General features: G+C 48.4%; 6 protein-coding genes across 6 annotated transcripts; 2 read left to right on the forward strand and 4 right to left on the reverse strand.

Annotated features, from left to right (window-relative positions):
- The first annotated feature begins 1,194 nt into the window (after positions 1–1,194).
- C8Q69DRAFT_483927 (putative mitochondrial inner membrane translocase subunit) lies at positions 1,195–2,697 on the forward strand. Its single transcript, XM_028631743.1, has 4 exons — positions 1,195–1,681; positions 1,772–1,970; positions 2,039–2,193; positions 2,247–2,697. Exons 1-4 carry the CDS (start codon positions 1,613–1,615, stop codon positions 2,286–2,288), a joined length of 465 nt encoding a protein of 154 aa, XP_028480802.1. The 5' UTR covers positions 1,195–1,612; the 3' UTR covers positions 2,289–2,697.
- On the forward strand, positions 2,698–4,609 carry C8Q69DRAFT_483929 (putative asparaginase). Its single transcript, XM_028631744.1, has one exon. It carries the CDS (start codon positions 2,935–2,937, stop codon positions 4,348–4,350), a length of 1,416 nt encoding a protein of 471 aa, XP_028480803.1. The 5' UTR covers positions 2,698–2,934; the 3' UTR covers positions 4,351–4,609.
- C8Q69DRAFT_520109 (cytochrome P450) lies at positions 4,602–6,505 on the reverse strand (the record flags this gene model as incomplete). Its single annotated transcript, XM_028633484.1, has 4 exons — positions 4,602–5,498; positions 5,563–5,856; positions 5,931–6,203; positions 6,299–6,505. The coding sequence occupies 4 exons, from the start codon at positions 6,503–6,505 to the stop codon at positions 4,641–4,643; spliced, it is 1,632 nt and encodes a 543-aa protein (XP_028480804.1). The 3' UTR covers positions 4,602–4,640.
- A 1,360-nt stretch (positions 6,506–7,865) lies between these two features.
- C8Q69DRAFT_483933 (flavin oxidoreductase/12-oxophytodienoate reductase) lies at positions 7,866–9,696 on the reverse strand. The gene is made up of 4 exons (XM_028631745.1): positions 9,203–9,696; positions 8,840–9,106; positions 8,639–8,799; positions 7,866–8,590 (listed from the first exon to the last, which is right to left on the reverse strand). Exons 1-4 carry the CDS (start codon positions 9,383–9,385, stop codon positions 8,020–8,022), a joined length of 1,182 nt encoding a protein of 393 aa, XP_028480805.1. The 5' UTR covers positions 9,386–9,696; the 3' UTR covers positions 7,866–8,019.
- Positions 9,697–11,987: 2,291 nt separating this feature from the next.
- C8Q69DRAFT_381289 (hypothetical protein) lies at positions 11,988–12,167 on the reverse strand (the record flags this gene model as incomplete). Its single annotated transcript, XM_028627607.1, has 1 exon — positions 11,988–12,167. A coding segment is annotated over one exon (180 nt), but the record flags the coding sequence as incomplete, so codon positions are not given.
- A 2,293-nt stretch (positions 12,168–14,460) lies between these two features.
- On the reverse strand, positions 14,461–16,963 carry C8Q69DRAFT_410296 (ankyrin repeat-containing domain protein; the record flags this gene model as incomplete). The annotated part of the gene is made up of 3 exons (XM_028628294.1): positions 14,461–15,355; positions 15,534–15,769; positions 16,784–16,963. Coding segments are annotated over 3 exons (1,311 nt in total), but the record flags the coding sequence as incomplete, so codon positions are not given.
- Between the last annotated feature and the right edge of the window lie 4 nt (positions 16,964–16,967).

Consider the following 16,967-nt stretch of genomic DNA (forward strand, 5'->3'; position numbering starts at 1 on the left):
TAAGTAGTTAAAGTTAGTAAATTTTCTAAAATTTTAACTTAATATTATTTATTTATTCTTTAATATTTTATTATAAAATTTATTATATATATTTTTCATACTATAAAGTTATATAAAATATATAAAACTTTAGAAAATAATAGTAATATAATATAATAATAAAAAAGCAGTTTTAAATCTAATTTTTTCCTTACTTTATTCGTATATATATAACTCTTTATTTAAAGCTTTTCTATCTTACTTATTATTTCTCGTTCCGGCCCTCCCCCCCTTCTCCGTTTTTCGCCTTTCTTCTCCTTTTTTCACGGTTTTATTTTCGTATCCCCTTCTTCTTTTTCTTCTTTCGTCCTCCTCTTCCTCCTACTCCCCTTCCTCTCTCTATTCTTTTCCTATCTATCTCTCGCCCCTCCTTTCCCCCCTTCTCTCCCCTCTCTGCCCGCCTCTCCCCTTTCTTTTTCCCCTCTTCTCTTTTTTCCTCTACCCTCGCTTTCCCTCGCCTCTTTACCCGTTTTTTCCGTTTTCTCTCTTCTTTCTCTCTCTCCTCCGATCCTCTCCCGCCCTCGTCCCTCTCTCTTCGTTCTTTCTCCATCCTCACTTGCTCTCTTTTTCGCTTTCCCCCTCCGCTCTCTTCCCTCCTCTATCTTCGCTTTTTCTTCGCTTCTTTTTCCCCTTCTTCCCCTCTCTCCTCCTCCTCCCTCCTTCCCGCTTTCCCCTCCCCTTTCTCGCGCTTCTTCTTCCCGTTCCGTTCCCCCACCTTTCTCTTTTTCCCCCCTTTCTCTCTTCTTCTTCTCCTCCCTCCTCCTTCTTTCTCGCGTTTTCTCTCTTTTCTCTCCCCTTTCTCGTCTCCCGCTCTCTCTCCTTCCTTTTCTCCTCCCCTCTTCCGCCCTCCTTCCCTTCTCATTCCGTTCCCCTTTTCGCCCCTTTCCTCTTTTCCCTCCTCTCGTCTTCTCCCTCCTATCTTTCCTCCCCCCCTTTCCTTCCTATTCCCTTTTCGTCTTTCTCGTCTCTCTCCCTTCACCTTTTCTTTTCCCCTCTCTCCTTGGTGGTTGCGTTCTCCGGTTTCCCTTTGCTCTTTTTCTCTGGGGCCCAGGTGGTCGTCCGGTGACGGTCGTCAGATGACTAACACAGTAGGGGAAAGGTCGACAAGATGTTTATCCAGCAGGTCACCATGCACGCATCTACTTCATCTGTCAAGAACAGTTCTGACTTGTAACAATAGAAATACTCACACAATAATAATAGTGAATAGTTATGACCCTGATGGACCTTTGATGACGCCACGGTCATATTGGGAAGGCGGTGGTGGTGATGCACGTGACATTCCCTCGAGCCGGTCACGTTTACCTGGAGAAAAAAGCCAAGTTCCGGCTTTTGTCTATCTTGTTGCTTTTCGATCGTCGGCCCTTTCTTTCTTCTCCCATCCAGTCTCATTTAACAGAGACGGTTAATACTTTAAACACTGTACACTAGGGTGCGGGTGATAGGCCCTGTTTTTTCAACCTTTTTATTTTATTTGGCCGCGCGCGCATCTCGCGATCTCGACTCCTAAGGCCACCGTTCTTCGCCGGTCCATTCCCTCGACCTATCCCTTTACTCTTTTATAGATACCGTCATGGATCACTCGAGAGATCCTTGCCCCTGGGTTGCCCTGAGTGACTTTGGTGGTGCTTTCTGTATGGGTGTATGTATCATCCAGCTCCGTCGAACCCGCCGGTCGTATTTTCCTTCAGCTCCGAACATTGAGCGCTGATGGGTTATTTTCTTGCTTTAGGCTATTGGAGGCGCTGTCTGGCACGGTGTTAAAGGATTCCGAAACAGCCCGTACGGTGAACGACGGATAGGTGCGATCACCGCGATTAAGGCTCGTGCCCCGGTGCTGGGCGGAAACTTTGGTGTCTGGGGTGGTATGTTCTCGACGTTCGACTGCGCGATCAAGGGAATCAGAAAGAAGGAGGACCCGTACAATGCCAGTATGTTTATGGACCCTTATCGTCCACCCAATATGCGCTTGGAGTGAAGGTCTGACGTCGTTTCCTAGTCATTGCCGGTTTCTTCACAGGTGGTGCGCTGGCCATTCGAGGTGGTATGAAAGCTGCCAGAAACTCCGCTATCATGTGCGCCATCTTCTTGGGTGTCATTGAAGGTGTTGGTATTGGATTCCAGAGAATGATGGCTGAGAACACGAGGTTGGATGTAAGTAGCCTTGCTCCTCACCGAGATAACCTATTACTCACATGGTGTTGCAGCTACCCCCACCTCCTCCCGCTGGCGAGAAGGCCGTCGCATAAACATACACGAGTCACCCTACAATATCTTTCGACAAGAGTTTAACCGCTCTCTTCATAAAACCATCTCTCCTCCTCTGGTGTTGGGTCCGGGTTCTCATTTTCTGCGGCATGACATAGAGGTTCCATTTATATTTCGCTACCTTTCCGTTCCTGCTCGAAAATATCTCAGCAATCTATTTCGCGCCTGGGTTATTAGTTCCATCCCCTTGGCGTTCTGCATTTCTACGTCGGGGATTGCGGGTTCACAAAAAGGCCATTCCGGCCGTGTTTCTAGGACAGTCTGTCCAAGCCATTGTGTTCGACCCTGTACATTAACGTCCGAATGAATGTGATATTTAATACACAGCCTGCTTTACTGCGCGATTCGTTTTTTTAGATCTCCCAGGTATTTCCCCGATTAGTCCGAGGGTGACCGGGGGACGACGTGTGACTTTCCGTAACAGGAAAAGCCCCAAGTGACAGGTACTCCCGCATGGATAGTTCCAAGTCACCTCGCAGATCTACAGCTTTCCTCACCATATGAAGTGTGCGATTATTATTTTGCAAAGAATGGATTCAGATGCCAGATAGCTAACCATCAAAGAACAACCAGCTTTCTATCACTAGGCCACTTCAGCCCGCAGATACCTCCGATAGCATATCAACTATGTCCGCAACTCTTCCTCCGACGTTCAAACCGACACTCATCCTCCACGGCGGCGCGGGTGACATCCATCGTTCGACTCTTCCACCTCCTCTCTATGACCAATTCCATGCGTCTCTCCTTGCCTACCTCCGCTCGACGTACACACTGCTCAAGAATGGCGCAACCGCCCTCGACGCAGCAGTACATGCTGTCTCGCTGATGGAAGACGACGAGCTGTTCAACTGCGGTCGGGGCAGCGTCTTTACCTCCGCTGGCACTATCGAGATGGAAGCCTCCGTCATGGTGACATCCATTCAAGAGGGCTGGGAGAATAGCAGCGAACCGGGAACGATAAAACGCGGCGCGGGCGTTATCAACGTGAGGAGCGTACGGCATCCGATCCAACTTGCGCGGGAAGCGCTTCTGCGAACGGGTTACGATTCCAACGGCGAACCGAACGGTGACGGAGGAAATATGCACTCGCAGCTCAGTGGGCTCGAAGTCGAGAAGCTGGCTGACGAATGGGGTCTAGAATTTGCGCCTGACGAGTGGTTCTGGACCCAGAAGCGATGGGATGAGCATATGAGAGGCCTGAAGGGGATTAAGGAAGATATTACAATGAGTCAGGGGACTGTGGGATGCGTCTGTTTGGACCAATGGGGCAATCTGGCCGTTGCTACGAGTACGGGGGGTTTGACGAACAAGAAGCCCGGGAGAGTTGGTGATACACCGACGTTCGGAGCGGGATTCTGGGCTGAGGCGTGGGATGTTAAAGTAACTGCTGAAAGTGAGACTGGGACGATGGTATATGGGACATCAAGTTCAACGGCAACACATGCAGAATCAGACCAGTCCGCACATCTCACCACTTGGGACTTTACTCGCTATCTGAAATCGTGCCTGGGAGATTGTCTTACCTCTTACCTTCGTTATCTGTCTTCAAGCCGGGATGTCCCCGCAGACCAAGACTCAGGATCACATCGTCCTCGTTCCCCTGAAAAGCAACCCCTTCTGAGCCATCAACAACCGAGATATACCAAACCTCTTACCACCCGTCGTGCCGTCGCCCTCTCAGGAACTGGCAACGGCGACTCTTTCTTACGCGTCGCCGCGGCCCGTACTGCGTCCTCGATGCTCCGATTCTCTCCTGCAGGATCTTTCCCGAGCACGCTCGCTGAGGCAGTCACCGCCATCGCCGGACAAGGCGGTGAACTGCAGCGCTCCGCAGGTAGACGATGGGAAAAGACGAGTGAGGGACAAGGTGGGATCATCGGGATCGAAATTTCATCTCACTCCCCAGAGAATCCTGGTGATAAGCTAAAGAGAGGAAATGTCGTTTTCGATTTCAATTGTGGGGGGATGTTTCGGGCCTGGATCGAAGAAGATGCAGATGGAGAAAAGGAGAGGGTTATGGTGTTTAGAGAGGAGTATTATTAGATTGTTCACTCTTTGCTTCACGTTTATTTAAGCTGGTTCTGTAGTTAGTTATTTACGTGGGTGTATAAGCGCCCGTTGCTCTTGGAAATGCTAGACCTTTGCTATACGTGCAAGAAACTTGACACTGGACAGATCAATAGAATCGAGTTGGTGGAAAAGGAACAATATATATATATATATATATACCGCAATAATCAAACAGGTCAGGTTTATCATTATAGTGGAATAAAAACGTAAAAAAAAAAAAAAAAAAAAAAAAGAAATCTCCGGCATTTAAAGAACGAAACCTACTACCAACCCTCAACAACCCTAAACCTCGCCTCTACACCATCAATAGGCGACACAGTAACACCTCTCCTCATCTTCAACTCCGCATCTGGATTCTTCAATTCCATCTGAAACCTCCCCACCGTAACAGCCACCATGCACGCCAACTCCCCCTTCGCAAACCCCTGACCAATACACCCTCTCGGACCATGCAGGAAACTCAAAAACGCATAATTCGTATCCGCACCACCGGTATTCGCTCGTCCTGGACCCATCCATCGTTCCGGATCAAATACATCCGCGTCGGGGCCCCAGAGTTCCTTACTCCGGTTCGTGGCTTCGGGGGCTAAAACAAGGAGGGATCCTTTCGGGATATGGTGGCCGACAACGGTGGTGTCGCGGGCTGCTTCTCGGATGGTGAGAGGTACAGAGGGGTAGAAGCGGAGAGTCTCATTGCAGACGGCGTTGAGGTAGGGAAGGGAATCGATGATTGAGGCGGAGATGGTATTGGATGTATGTGATGGGGATGGGAGATTTGCGCGGATTTCGTCACGAAGACGAGATTGGATTCCTGGATGTTTGCACAGGGCGTAGATGACCCATTGGAAGGCAGAAGCGGTGGTTTCGTGCCCTGCTGCGAGGAAAGTCATCATTTGATCTACTAGATTCTCTTCTGAAAAGCCGCCGCTGGTTAGGGCGACGGACATGATGTCGATTTCGTCGCTGGCGGCTGTCACTGCGTCGTTGGTATTGGCATTGCCATTGGCATCTTGTGTCTTCTTTTCAAGCCGTTCTTTCTTCTCGCGAACTAGTTGTCGGGCAACGGTTCGGATGTAGCTTGATGCTGCGCGAACGTCACGGTTTCGCTTTATGGGGATCTTCTGGAAGAATCCCAAATCGACGAGGAACATCGCTACCAGGAAGAGGATTCTCATTTTCACGGACGGCTCCATCAGTAAGCGGCGGGTAGTGGTTGTTGAGTTCGTTATCTGGATCGCGGAGCGTGTCGAAGTCGCGGCCCATGCTGGCGATGCTGATGGCGTCGAGAGTGGCTCTACTGGCCCAGTCGCCGACTATGATTGTTTTATCATCATCATCTTCTTCTTCTTGAGAGTTTGGTTTGCTGCGAAGCTCATCGCCAATCATCTGGACCATCTCGACTGCTTTGGCCCAGAAGACTGGGTAGAGATTCTTAACATGACGATAAGAGAAAGCAGGCATGAGATTCTTTCGTTGTCTCTGCGGAATGAATTAGTTAGCGAGATGGATGAAAAGGTCCCCAAAACAGGATAATACAGGATGTTCGAACCAACCTTATGCTCGTCCCCTTCAGCGAGCAGAACGCCATTACCAGTGATACGCTCCAGAGAGATCCGTGCCAGATCAGGCTTACGAAAGTCGTATGACTTCAGAGTAAGAACCTCGCTTAGAGCTTTAGGGCTCACTACAAGCACTCTTTCCATATTTCCTACTAGATAGTAGCGGATAAGTTCCGCATCAGGCATCTCCTCCATCCATCGGAGACAGCGCGATCCGGGAGACTCGATGAATAATGATTGCGTATTGCCTTTGAGCCATGATCTTCCCTGTATATAGTTATAAAGAGGTTAGCAATGATCGTTCCGACCTTTTCGAGAAGGTCAAAATGAATGATTAATTGTATGTATGTGTGTATACTTGCCTTCGGAGTCTGGATATGTCTTAGCGGCGTAAAGAATTCCGGATATAGGATTGTAGTATAGACAATTCTCCCGACGAGTGTTGTGAAGAAGATCGATAGGGCCGTTAGGAAATAGGATTCTCGCACGGAGTACTCTGGTTTATGTTGCACGAGAAGAATACCGAGACTGAAGGACAAGATTGCCCAAATCGGATTAGAGAGACCCATTGTAGTTAGGGTAAAAGGATGTTTTAAAGAGACGATGAGATCAAAAAGGAATAATGGCGAGTAAGTTTGGTAGAAGTAATTCGCAAGACACGAATACACGAAAGACCAAGTAGGTTCAGCCAGTAATTAGCAGCTGACTGATAATGCACTTTTCGAGTTCGTCAATTGTTGCGTCGAGAAGAGCGGTCTTGGCCGTCGATGCGTTCCAGGGAGATGTTTCGTTGGTAAAGGACGAGATTATATCAACTGTCCATGAAGAGTTGGACTTGGCGAGATGATAATAATGATGAATCTTCAAACATCCAAAGCTTCATCGACGCTTGGCTTGGTTAGGGACTAAGTATGTTGAAGATCCACCCCGTCCAAACGCGAGATCTCCGACACCAGTAGCCTGCTGGATCTTATGCAAGATTGCTCTCGCTCCTTAACTTGTTAAGGAGAAAAAGTAACAAAATGCGGTGTCGTTCGGGGCCAGTGAAAGTAATCCACGACGAGATTGATGGATAGACACTGGAGTTCTTGGAGCTGTTTCGTTCTTCGGAGAAAATGTCAAGGTACTTAGACACCTCGGTTGGTTGCAGAAGGGATCGGATGTAAGTACCTAATTGCACAACAGCTGCAGATCGATAACTAGTCACCGAAATAATCCACGATCCATATCACGATCGATCTCCGAGATCGATCTGGGATTGCAAACTCGACGTCCGAGTCCCGACGGTGAGCTGGAAATCTGTCGATTCTTTATAACTAATGGCCAGTCCTCAAGTCAACCCAGATCAGGTAACCAGCGCGAGGAGCGGGCTAATCCAATCCTCGAAATAAACGGAGTCGGTTCAATTGCTTCTCCCGAGGATGTTGAACTACCTCGATCTTTTTCTCAAAAAAATACCTACCCCAGAAGACAATCAAGGCAGAAGGATTCTTTCTGTCTGATGCCTAGTCAAGTCGACAATTGTTTTCGTAATCGACACTCCTTTGACGACGATTGGATTCTCATTATTCTGAAACGGCTTGATGTCAACTTCGGACGCCGGAGATCTTATCTGGTTCCGTGTCCGACGGCTTTTTCAAAATTCACACGTTGCGCCGAGGGCTCTCCGAGAAAGCATATCTGGGGTTCACGCGATCGGATGCCCCGTGTGGTCGGTCTATTTACACTAGTTACGAATATGGATATGGTCTATGTACTTATTGCACGGGTAGATCTGTGGTGGTTTAGTGGTAGAAAATCATTCGATTCGCTTTGACACTACTTAACTACGTGACACTTTATCGGGATTGGGGGGTTTTTTTGACTACTTCCCTATGGTGGATGACTGCGATCAACATGTAAGTGATTCATATATCATCTATTTGAACAGGAGAAGAATAAAGATTAACATCCGTAATATTTTCATTCATAAGCTCTATATGATAGTATCTCTAGAGGAAGGGGGAGAGACCATAACAAAACCATCAATCATGTCTGGGAGTCCTCATACGCGAGATTCTAGTTACATCGTTTTGTGTAAGATTTAGTGCTTCTGCTGGCTGCGCTTCTTCAAGAAGACTGGACCGGCACGGCTGGTGAAACCCCAGCGGATCTGGTTGGCCATCGAGATCTCAGTGTCGAGGTCCTCAGCAAAGGTCCAAACCAGACCGGGGTTCTTCTGGAAGCCACGGCCAATGAAGATGAAGTCAAGACCGTCTCCTCGAGCAGCTTGTTGGCCAGCTTGCCGTCGTTGATGCTGCCAACGGCGCTGACCGCAACCTTGTCGCCGACCGCCTTCTTGACGGCGACTGAGAAGGGAGCCTGGAATCCAGGACCGCCCTTGATCTTCTGCTGAATGTTGTTTCCACCAGAGCTGATGTCGATCAAGTCGACCAGGCCCTTGTCGGCGAGGATCTGAGCCAGCTTGACGGTGTCCTCGACGCGGCCAGCTGGGCTCGTCGGGCTTGACCTCCTCCAGCCACTCGGTGGCAGTGACACGCCAGAAGAAAACGGGCATGTCCTCGGAACAGCCTTGCGGGTGATCTCGGCGATCTCGAGGGTCAGACGAATGCGGTTCTCGAAGCTGCCACCGTACTCGTCGGTCCGGTGTTGGACTGCGGAGAGAGGAAGGAGTTCAGCAGGTATCCGTGGGCGTTGTGGACTCAACAAAGGTCAGCGCCCGCCTTGACGGCACGCTTGACGGCAGCCCCCAGGCGGTCTTGAGCTCCTCAATGTCCTGCTTGGTCATGGCCTTGGGCAGAGGGAAACGGTCGGTGAAGGGGATGTCGCTGGGACCCTTGACGTTGTCGGGCCAGCCGCCAGCCTTCTCGGTGGCCAGGTCCCATGGACAACCAGGGAGCAACGGTGCTAGCCTTGCGACCAGCGTGGGCGATCTGAACACCGACGATCTGGTTCTGGCTGTGGATAAACTCAATCACCCGGCGCATCGGCTCAATCTGCGAATCCTTCCACAATCCGACGTCGTGGGGGGTAATGCGTCCTTCGGGAACAACGGAGGTGGCCTCGATCATCAGGAGACCAGGACCGCGCTGGGCGATGCCTCCCAGATGGGCGAGATGCCAGTCAGTCATGTGGCCATCCTGGGCGGAGTACTGGCAGAGGGGAGACAGCTGAAGAGGAAGAAGATCACGGTCAGTTCTTGGGTTCATCTTGGGTTCATCTTGCGATGATAACGATAACGACGAATAGCACAACTACCAACGTACCCCAATGCGGTTGTGCAGAGTGAGACCTCTCAGCTTGAGAGGCGTGAAGAGCTTGGGAGGCTTGGTGCCATCGGACTGGGGGTCAGCAGCTGTTCCAGCTGGAGGTTCCTGGGCAGGAGTGAAGTAGGAAACGCCGGGAGCGGGCTTGTTGATGATATCGGGAACCTGAGCGCGGGCCGACATGGTTGTTGGTTGTGGTTGATCAGGGAGAGAGAGATAACAGAGAGGAGGAGGAGAGGATGTTAATAAAGGTTGAGTATGGTAGTAATAATAATATCTATACCCCAATATGAATGGAGCGTACCCCGGGGAGATCGACCAGCTTTAAATAACTTCAAGCAAGAGAAATGTCACCGCGGAGAAGCCGATCGAAGGACAAATCGCAGACAAATGTTGCTCCACTCTGCTTTGAAATAAGAAGAATAATGCCGGAAGAAGCATCGTAGCTTGGAATAATAATAATAGCAATCATAATAATACTAATTCTAATACATACTCTACTTATAATAATAATCATAATAACTAACTAATACTAATACACGGAGAGTTGGACTGCTTAGAAGCCCCTCCATCATATCAATATCGTCACGTCGGCGGCGACAATGGCAACAACTGCCCCCGATTAAGATTACGCCGTCTCAAATGTTTCCTTTTCTTCCTTTCCCTTCTCCTGTGAAACGCCGGGCAATCAATAGGATGCTGTGAAAAGTGACCGAACCCGTGGTTGGATTGTGCAGCTGTTGGCCTCTTCTGAAATGATTAATAACTCCGAATGATTAATAATGAAGTCGATCTTGCGGAGAGTTTTTTGGCTGATTAGCCCATTTTAGCCCTGTTAGCCTCTGATCATCTTTTCCGCCCAACGAAACAACATCGAAAATCCGACCCAGTCGGCCGAACTCTCGGCTTGCCTCTCCATCTCACTTCCCGATCAATCATGGTGGTGGCACCACTGGGCAACGTGCTCAGAATGTCTACAGCAATTATTAATGATATTAATTAATTACTGCTTGCATACTACGGAGAATTATAAGAGCAGATCCCGCGGGTTCTGAGCAAGATGAATATGAGTATGAGTATGCTAAGACAAGTCACACGGAATGTTCTAGGGAAGAAGAAGTTGTTGTTCTTCTATTATTTATTTGGAGGGGCAGCTAGATGCTAGATAAAAGCGATTATGATCCAGGGCGGTGAACAGTGGCAGATAAGTAGATATCCAGAGTGACCGCTCATATCCAACCGGGCAAGTTCAACGTCTTCTGCAAATGGACCAAAGTCAGACGTCATGACATCTAGATGAAGCCTAGTCCATGAATATAACTAGGGGAAAACTGTGCGGACGGCCCAAGAGGGACATTTCGCCAATCCGACTCATCGGATACACTTCCAATGCCGTTATATGCATCCAGGGTCGGCAAGTTTCTGATAAGTCTCCGCTGCTTATCCAGTATCTGACACATCCAATCAGAAAGATTATCTAAAGACCCAGGCAATGTTTCCGATATTCTCTTCTTGGCCATCTCGAAATCAGTGGCAGAGGTGACTGACCCTCATAACCGAGGTGTATCCCACCACTCGCTTGGACATCTCTGAAGGACTCTTACTGCCGCAAGCGACGTTGGGTGCCTATTATCACTCCTCTGAACAGATTTGACTGGTGTTCGACTTCCAGCCATATCCAGGAATTTCTGGAATTCAGGTAGATTGTTTGCAACCATCGTTCCAGAATTCGTCGATGCCATGGAGATGCTATAGTTATCCATTAGGCCGGAAGGACCCTTCGTCTCTGTTAAATTCATCCGCAATATCTCGCAGGTCATTCAAAGAAAGGGTGAGAACTATTGCTGGGTGTTTCCAGGCCCGAAGCGCAGAGTCGAACAGCTGGCTCCTGGTAATGTTGACGAACCGTATGAAGCGGAATATCCTAGGAGAGCTAGTATCTCCTCAGACTCAAACTCCTCCGTCAAACTCATCCTGGAGATAGAACGAACGGTTTGAAAGGAATATAGAGAGTAATGACGTGAAAGTGAAACGACTGATAACGGATGGCTAGGCCAAGAAATAGTATCCAACACAGCAGTTTACCTGGGCAGAAAAACGGGGTTCGCAATAACTGCTAAACAGTGAGCAGTAAGGTATCAGTATCGCTGGAAACAATACCATGCAGTGCAAGAAGGTCAGGTATCACATATGAGAGAAACAGTAGTCGAGAATAAGAATCAGCATGAAACAGACCAGTCAATCCTGGTTCTAGAAGGCGGCTTTCAGATAACGAGAAACATCGGTCGAGCCGTCCTCGTTCAGACAACCGTCGCGCATAGTATCGGACAGTGGACCAAAACTCGGCTCCAGGGGGGGTTGCCAGACCGATCGGAAGGAGTTCATCAATGAAGAGAGCACAAGGGAGATGGGATCATATCCGTGTGGAGTCGGTCAGGCCCTAATATTTCCTGGTGATCTTCACACAATGGTTTAATGGCGGATCATTCTCCGCCAGCGGGATGCTGACCATATCGCACAGCCAGCCCAGGGTCGAGGGAAGGCACTGGTCCAGTCCCAAGAAAGCTCGGTTGGTCGAATACCAGAACGAGGCGAGCTCCCCTTGTTCTCTCGTGTATTTATATACGGCCCTCTGCGGGGAAAGGAGGAACTCATGGGGTTTCTTCCCGGCCGGATCCCTGGGATCACAGTCCCAGATGATTAAGTTCTTGCTGGTCCCAACTTCGGAGCGAATCACCGCAATATCCTAAACATGCCAGCACTTTATATCCTAATATAGATCAGCGACCCAGTTTTTGCTGGGAGTGCTGCAAACGGCGAACCAGATCTGCTTCCCCCCTTTTGGGGCTTTCCAAAAGAACGAGTATGTATCGCGGACATCGATATCCGGCAACGAATTGCACCAGCTGGTCTTCATTTTACCGTCTGGGAAGGAGAGCACGTGTGGATGCACGTAAGGGCCATCAGGGATCGCGCTGAAGTACTTATCTTTATATTTTCCCATTCCCTTATTTGCTTCTCGCCCATGCCTGACGCGTTCAGGATTTCGGCCTTCTCAATGCTGGGTTTTGTAACGATAAAAAACCAGTCATTATCTCTGATTGGTACAATTATACGACATTCGATATTATTGGCGACCTGGCTTTCGTCACCGCCGCGTCCCAGCAGCCAGCGTCCAGCGTCCAGCGTAACATCCCCATGCGGCCCGAGGATACTTGGTAACCCTGGATTGTGTCTGTGTCCTAGCAACGATCCAGCGTTGCTACTTCAGAGGCGACCCAAAGTCCGAAGCTGACGATCCAGCCGAAGTCGATCAAGTTGAGATGTAAGATCATAGATGGGCATTCTCGTTCGAGTTCTCCAGATGAGAGTCCGCGGAATCAACTCGTACAACGTGACATGTGTGCCCATAGACAAAAGTCCATACAGGTGATTTGTCGTAGGATGAAGTGCAGTCCAATCAACCATGTAGTCTCTTAGCTGAGCTTCAGCCCGCTGCCTTTTTTCCATATCTGTCTGATAACTTTGCCGCTTGCATTCGACAAACAAATGGGCTTGAAGTTGCCCAAACTCAAGCTTCTTCACGATCAAATTTGATCGTTTACTGTTCCCAACTGTCTCGTCAATGCGTGATTTTCTCTCTCGATAGTATATTTGGTTGAGTCAAAATAATGGGACAGGGAATTTGTCCACAAGTGATCGAAATGGTCCTCCAATGGCAGTCCAGTAAAACTACACTTGGCAATGGGAGCACACTTATAGTGAGAGAGAAAACTCAAGGCGAAGTTGCCAAACGACTTATGCACATCATCTCTCAGAGCGATACCAGTAGACCGGTCTTTGATATTCTCGATGTCCATTCTGATGTGTCGGACCGCAGGGAAATACCACCAGAGCGCTTCCTATAAGTATCTGGCTCACGTCATATGTAGAACCCTATACTTCAATCAGAACTTGCTATCCAAACTAGAGAGGTGTTAACCACTATACTTACCGGAGTAGCTTTCCAGATTATGCGGGGCAGGCAGGGAAAATATGCTATATAAATACGATATTGGTTATTGGAAATATCAACTTGTTAATAACTGTGACTCCTTCTATTTGAATATATGGTTATATAAGGAATAAGAAGTAAATCTGTATAAGCCAACTTGCGCACGGCTATAGGTTGAAGATAGACCTTAAGGCAACGGCTCGGAGAGTATGCTCCTGAGCAAGAAATTGGATAGAAGCCAGACCATAGCAGTGTCAGAGAGAAGAATTTCTGAAGTAGCGAACGCTGAGAATCAGACGTTATAAAAGGTGGAAAAAGTGGTGTCTGTGAAGAAAAGAGTGGTGAGTCAGGCAAGTGAAAGAATCAAAGAACTGCGACCTGAAACAAGCAGGCAGATCAGCTTGGATCTGGACAATTCACTCCAGTATTGTACTTTCTGAGGGTTCCGATTTGAGAGTAGTACTTAGGTCAAACTGAGTCATGGAGGTTTGGTACCAAATATAGACGATCCATTCCGCTAAATTCTGATACCTGTAGTACTGGGCGTCGTGGACGTCGATGACGTTGTAGAAGGCGAAGCACTTGCAACAACTGTAGTAGCGGATCACCTGGACGTACGCTTTGTGCGCCGACAATGGGCCTCCATAGTGACAGAGAATAGATAGGCTACATCAAACAACTATTGAGACAGAGTGATACGTTTTAACACTGGGCTATTTCCGGAAAACTAAACCTTTACTCAAAAATTTTGGACTAGTGGCTATTAAATACGATATGTTTAGCTTGTTCTCTGGATTCCTAGACCACCCCCAGTAATCTAGCCTTAAAGACAGCACTGGCTATACTTGTATTGAAGGCACGAATGGAACTGGCGACTCTTGGTTAAACAATCACCATCCAACTACTCATGTCCACAATAGACTTAGAAAAGATATGGTCGCAAACTTGGCAGTCATTAGATGACCTGGAATTGCCTTTTGGGGGGTCATCTGCGGGTTATGTATTGATTCACGTAGCCCTCGAGAAAGCAATGAGAGAGGAGTACACGCCGAACTTATTAGCTATATCAGGATACCAAAGCTCTTTAAATTCTGCTCAAAGAGCATCAGACCCTCGCCGTAATGGAAAGCCTGGGCCGTAGCAACTTCAGTGGGGACTCTAAATCACCACTTGCTATCAGAAACAAGTATACTGCAAAGCTAGAAGCAGGGGGCAAAAAATCGTTTTCGCAATCGTCACCTCCAAACAGCCTAAGAATCCCACATCATTGAAAAAATTTCGGAGCCTGCCTATAGGCAGACATCCTGTCGGGTTTCTCCTGCGCCTTTCTGGCTCCTCCAAGCTCAGCGAGCTCCGCTTCAGAAAGAATGTAGATTCCAATGTCAGACGCTCGACCCCCGACTATATCAAATCTTCTGGTCATCTCGTGTGTGGCATCTAAACATGTCGCACCCCATTTCTTGCACTCCTCACACATATCAAAATGGCCCTCGTCGCATATTGAGCAATGGTAGGCGAGATCTCGCCACTCGTGCACTCCGCAAATACCACAAAGGTGGCCAGGATAGCTGATCTGCTCATCCAACGAAGTTGAAGGATGCGCCATTTGGGTTTCTGCGCTTGGCTGGAGCAGGATGTCTCGAATGAGCGGCTTATTCCTCGCAGTAGCTTCCAGCAGCGCCGTGCGACCGAAATTATCAGTCGCATCTCGGTCAAGATTTGGGGCTTCAAGGAGTGCTGTCACGAATTTGGTCATTCCCCGAACAGTTGCTCCCATCAGTGGGGTTCGTCCATATTTATCTTTCCTGTTGGGGTCGCAGCCTGCACGCAAAAATGAGCGAACCAAGGCCTTCGAGTTCAAGCCAAGCTTTACTGACAAATAAAGTGGTGTCCGCCCATCTTCATCAATAACATTGGGATCTGCACCATTTTTTAGCAGCAGATCTAATACTGCTTCTGCGTCCCCGAATGCAAAGTGATTCCCCCTCAGAGGGCTCCGGCCCCTATAGAGCTTTTTCGAGAAATCATGGTTGTATACTCCTAAAGCCCATAAAAGGGGCGACTGGCTAGGATGATCCAGTTGGTTTGCATTCGCTCCACTGTCGAGGAGCATCTTCACAATCGCTTCGAACCCTCGCGCTGCTGCCCAATTAATGGGCCTCTCTCCAAATCTGTCTTGCACGTCTGGGATGGCACCGTGACTCAACAGCAGTTTGACAGTAACATCATTTCCGTTACCAGCGGCAAAAAACAGTGGTGTCAGACCCCCAAAAAGATTTTCGGAATTGCGTGTATTCAGATCACTGAAAATACGCCGTTGGTCGTTGTGTGTCGTACAAGATTGGTTCTGTGAAGTCATCCTCAGATATGTTTGAGTCCGCACCTGCCTCAAGCAACATCTGGACTATAGGCGTTCGGCACCGTTGTACAGCATAAAACAAGGGGGTTCGACCGTGTTTGTCTCGGGCGTCGATATTTATCTCTTGTTGCAGTAAAAGCTCCACCAATTCGGTAGCATTTTTCAAGACAGCACCATGCAGCGCTGATTGAGCATTCCGAGTCACAAATGTTGGCTTTGCTCCATTCTCCAAGAGGAATCTCACAACTTCAGTCTTTCCACCATGAGCCGCAAGGAGGAGTACTTCGCTTGCAGTTTGCAAATTAACTTCCTGCTCCTTTATGAGATACTTCAACATGCCAGTGTTTCCCATTTCTGCTACGCGCAATACCAGTGATGGAATATCCACATTTGCCGTTTTCGGATTGACCTTCTGCTCCGTCATGAGGAACTTAAACAGATCAGTGTGTTTCCTCTCTGCGTGCAATACCAGTGACGGAAGATCCATGTTTGCGGTTTTCAAATTGACCTCCTGCTCCGTCATGAGAGGATTAAACAGGCCAGTTTTTTTTTTCTGCTGCGTGCAATACCAGTGACGGAATATCCACATCTTCATCGGGCTCCTCTTTCAGCACAAGCTCCACAATACTGCGATGGCCTGAATCGACTGCTCGACGTAGGATTTCCTGCACAGGTTCGGTCAAACTATCAATGCGTTGCCCGCATCTAAGAAAGATTTTGGCTAGCTCAGCGTTGCCGCCCCGGATGGCAAACAGAAGCGGCGCTGTGCTTTCTTTTCTGCGATTTACCCCGTGAAAAGGAGATTTCGGGGGTAGAACCCTGTGAAGGAAGTCCAGAACCTGATCATCGCTGTAGCTTTTGATCCGTGAATCCCATATCTGGCGAGCTGCCTCACATAAACGTAAACGAGACTCAGAGTATTCCTTGCGTAGAGAGGAAATTCTGGGAGAAAGCAGAACTTTCCATGCCTCAGGATGTTGAACATCACTCTCCAAGTCATAGGAAGGGTTGGGATCAGCCCCGTTCTGAATGAAAAGTCTGACTACTTGGCTATAATCTAGAGCTCCCGATTCAAGTGGACGAATGTAGGGACCACTTGCAGCATGTACCAATGGCGTCTCCATAAGAAGGTTTCTTGCGTCAAGCTCAGCATGATTTTGTATCAGAATCTCACAGATTTCCAATTTTCCATTTCTGGCTGCATAAAGAGCGCTGTTTCGCCAAGTACATTACGGTGGTGGACGTCAGCGCCATTTTCCAATAATATCTTCATTGTATCTGTCTTGCCACTTCGAGCAGAGTGAAAAATTGCAGTATTTCCTCTATCATCTTGGTCGTTGACATCCAGGCCCACGTCAATCAAGCACCCGACAATCGACGTATGCCCGTAATCTGCGGCCAAAAATAGAGCA

The sequence above is a fragment of the Paecilomyces variotii genome (assembly GCF_004022145.1).
Source record: "Paecilomyces variotii strain CBS 101075 chromosome Unknown C8Q69scaffold_48, whole genome shotgun sequence".
NCBI lineage: Eukaryota > Fungi > Ascomycota > Eurotiomycetes > Eurotiales > Thermoascaceae > Paecilomyces > Paecilomyces variotii.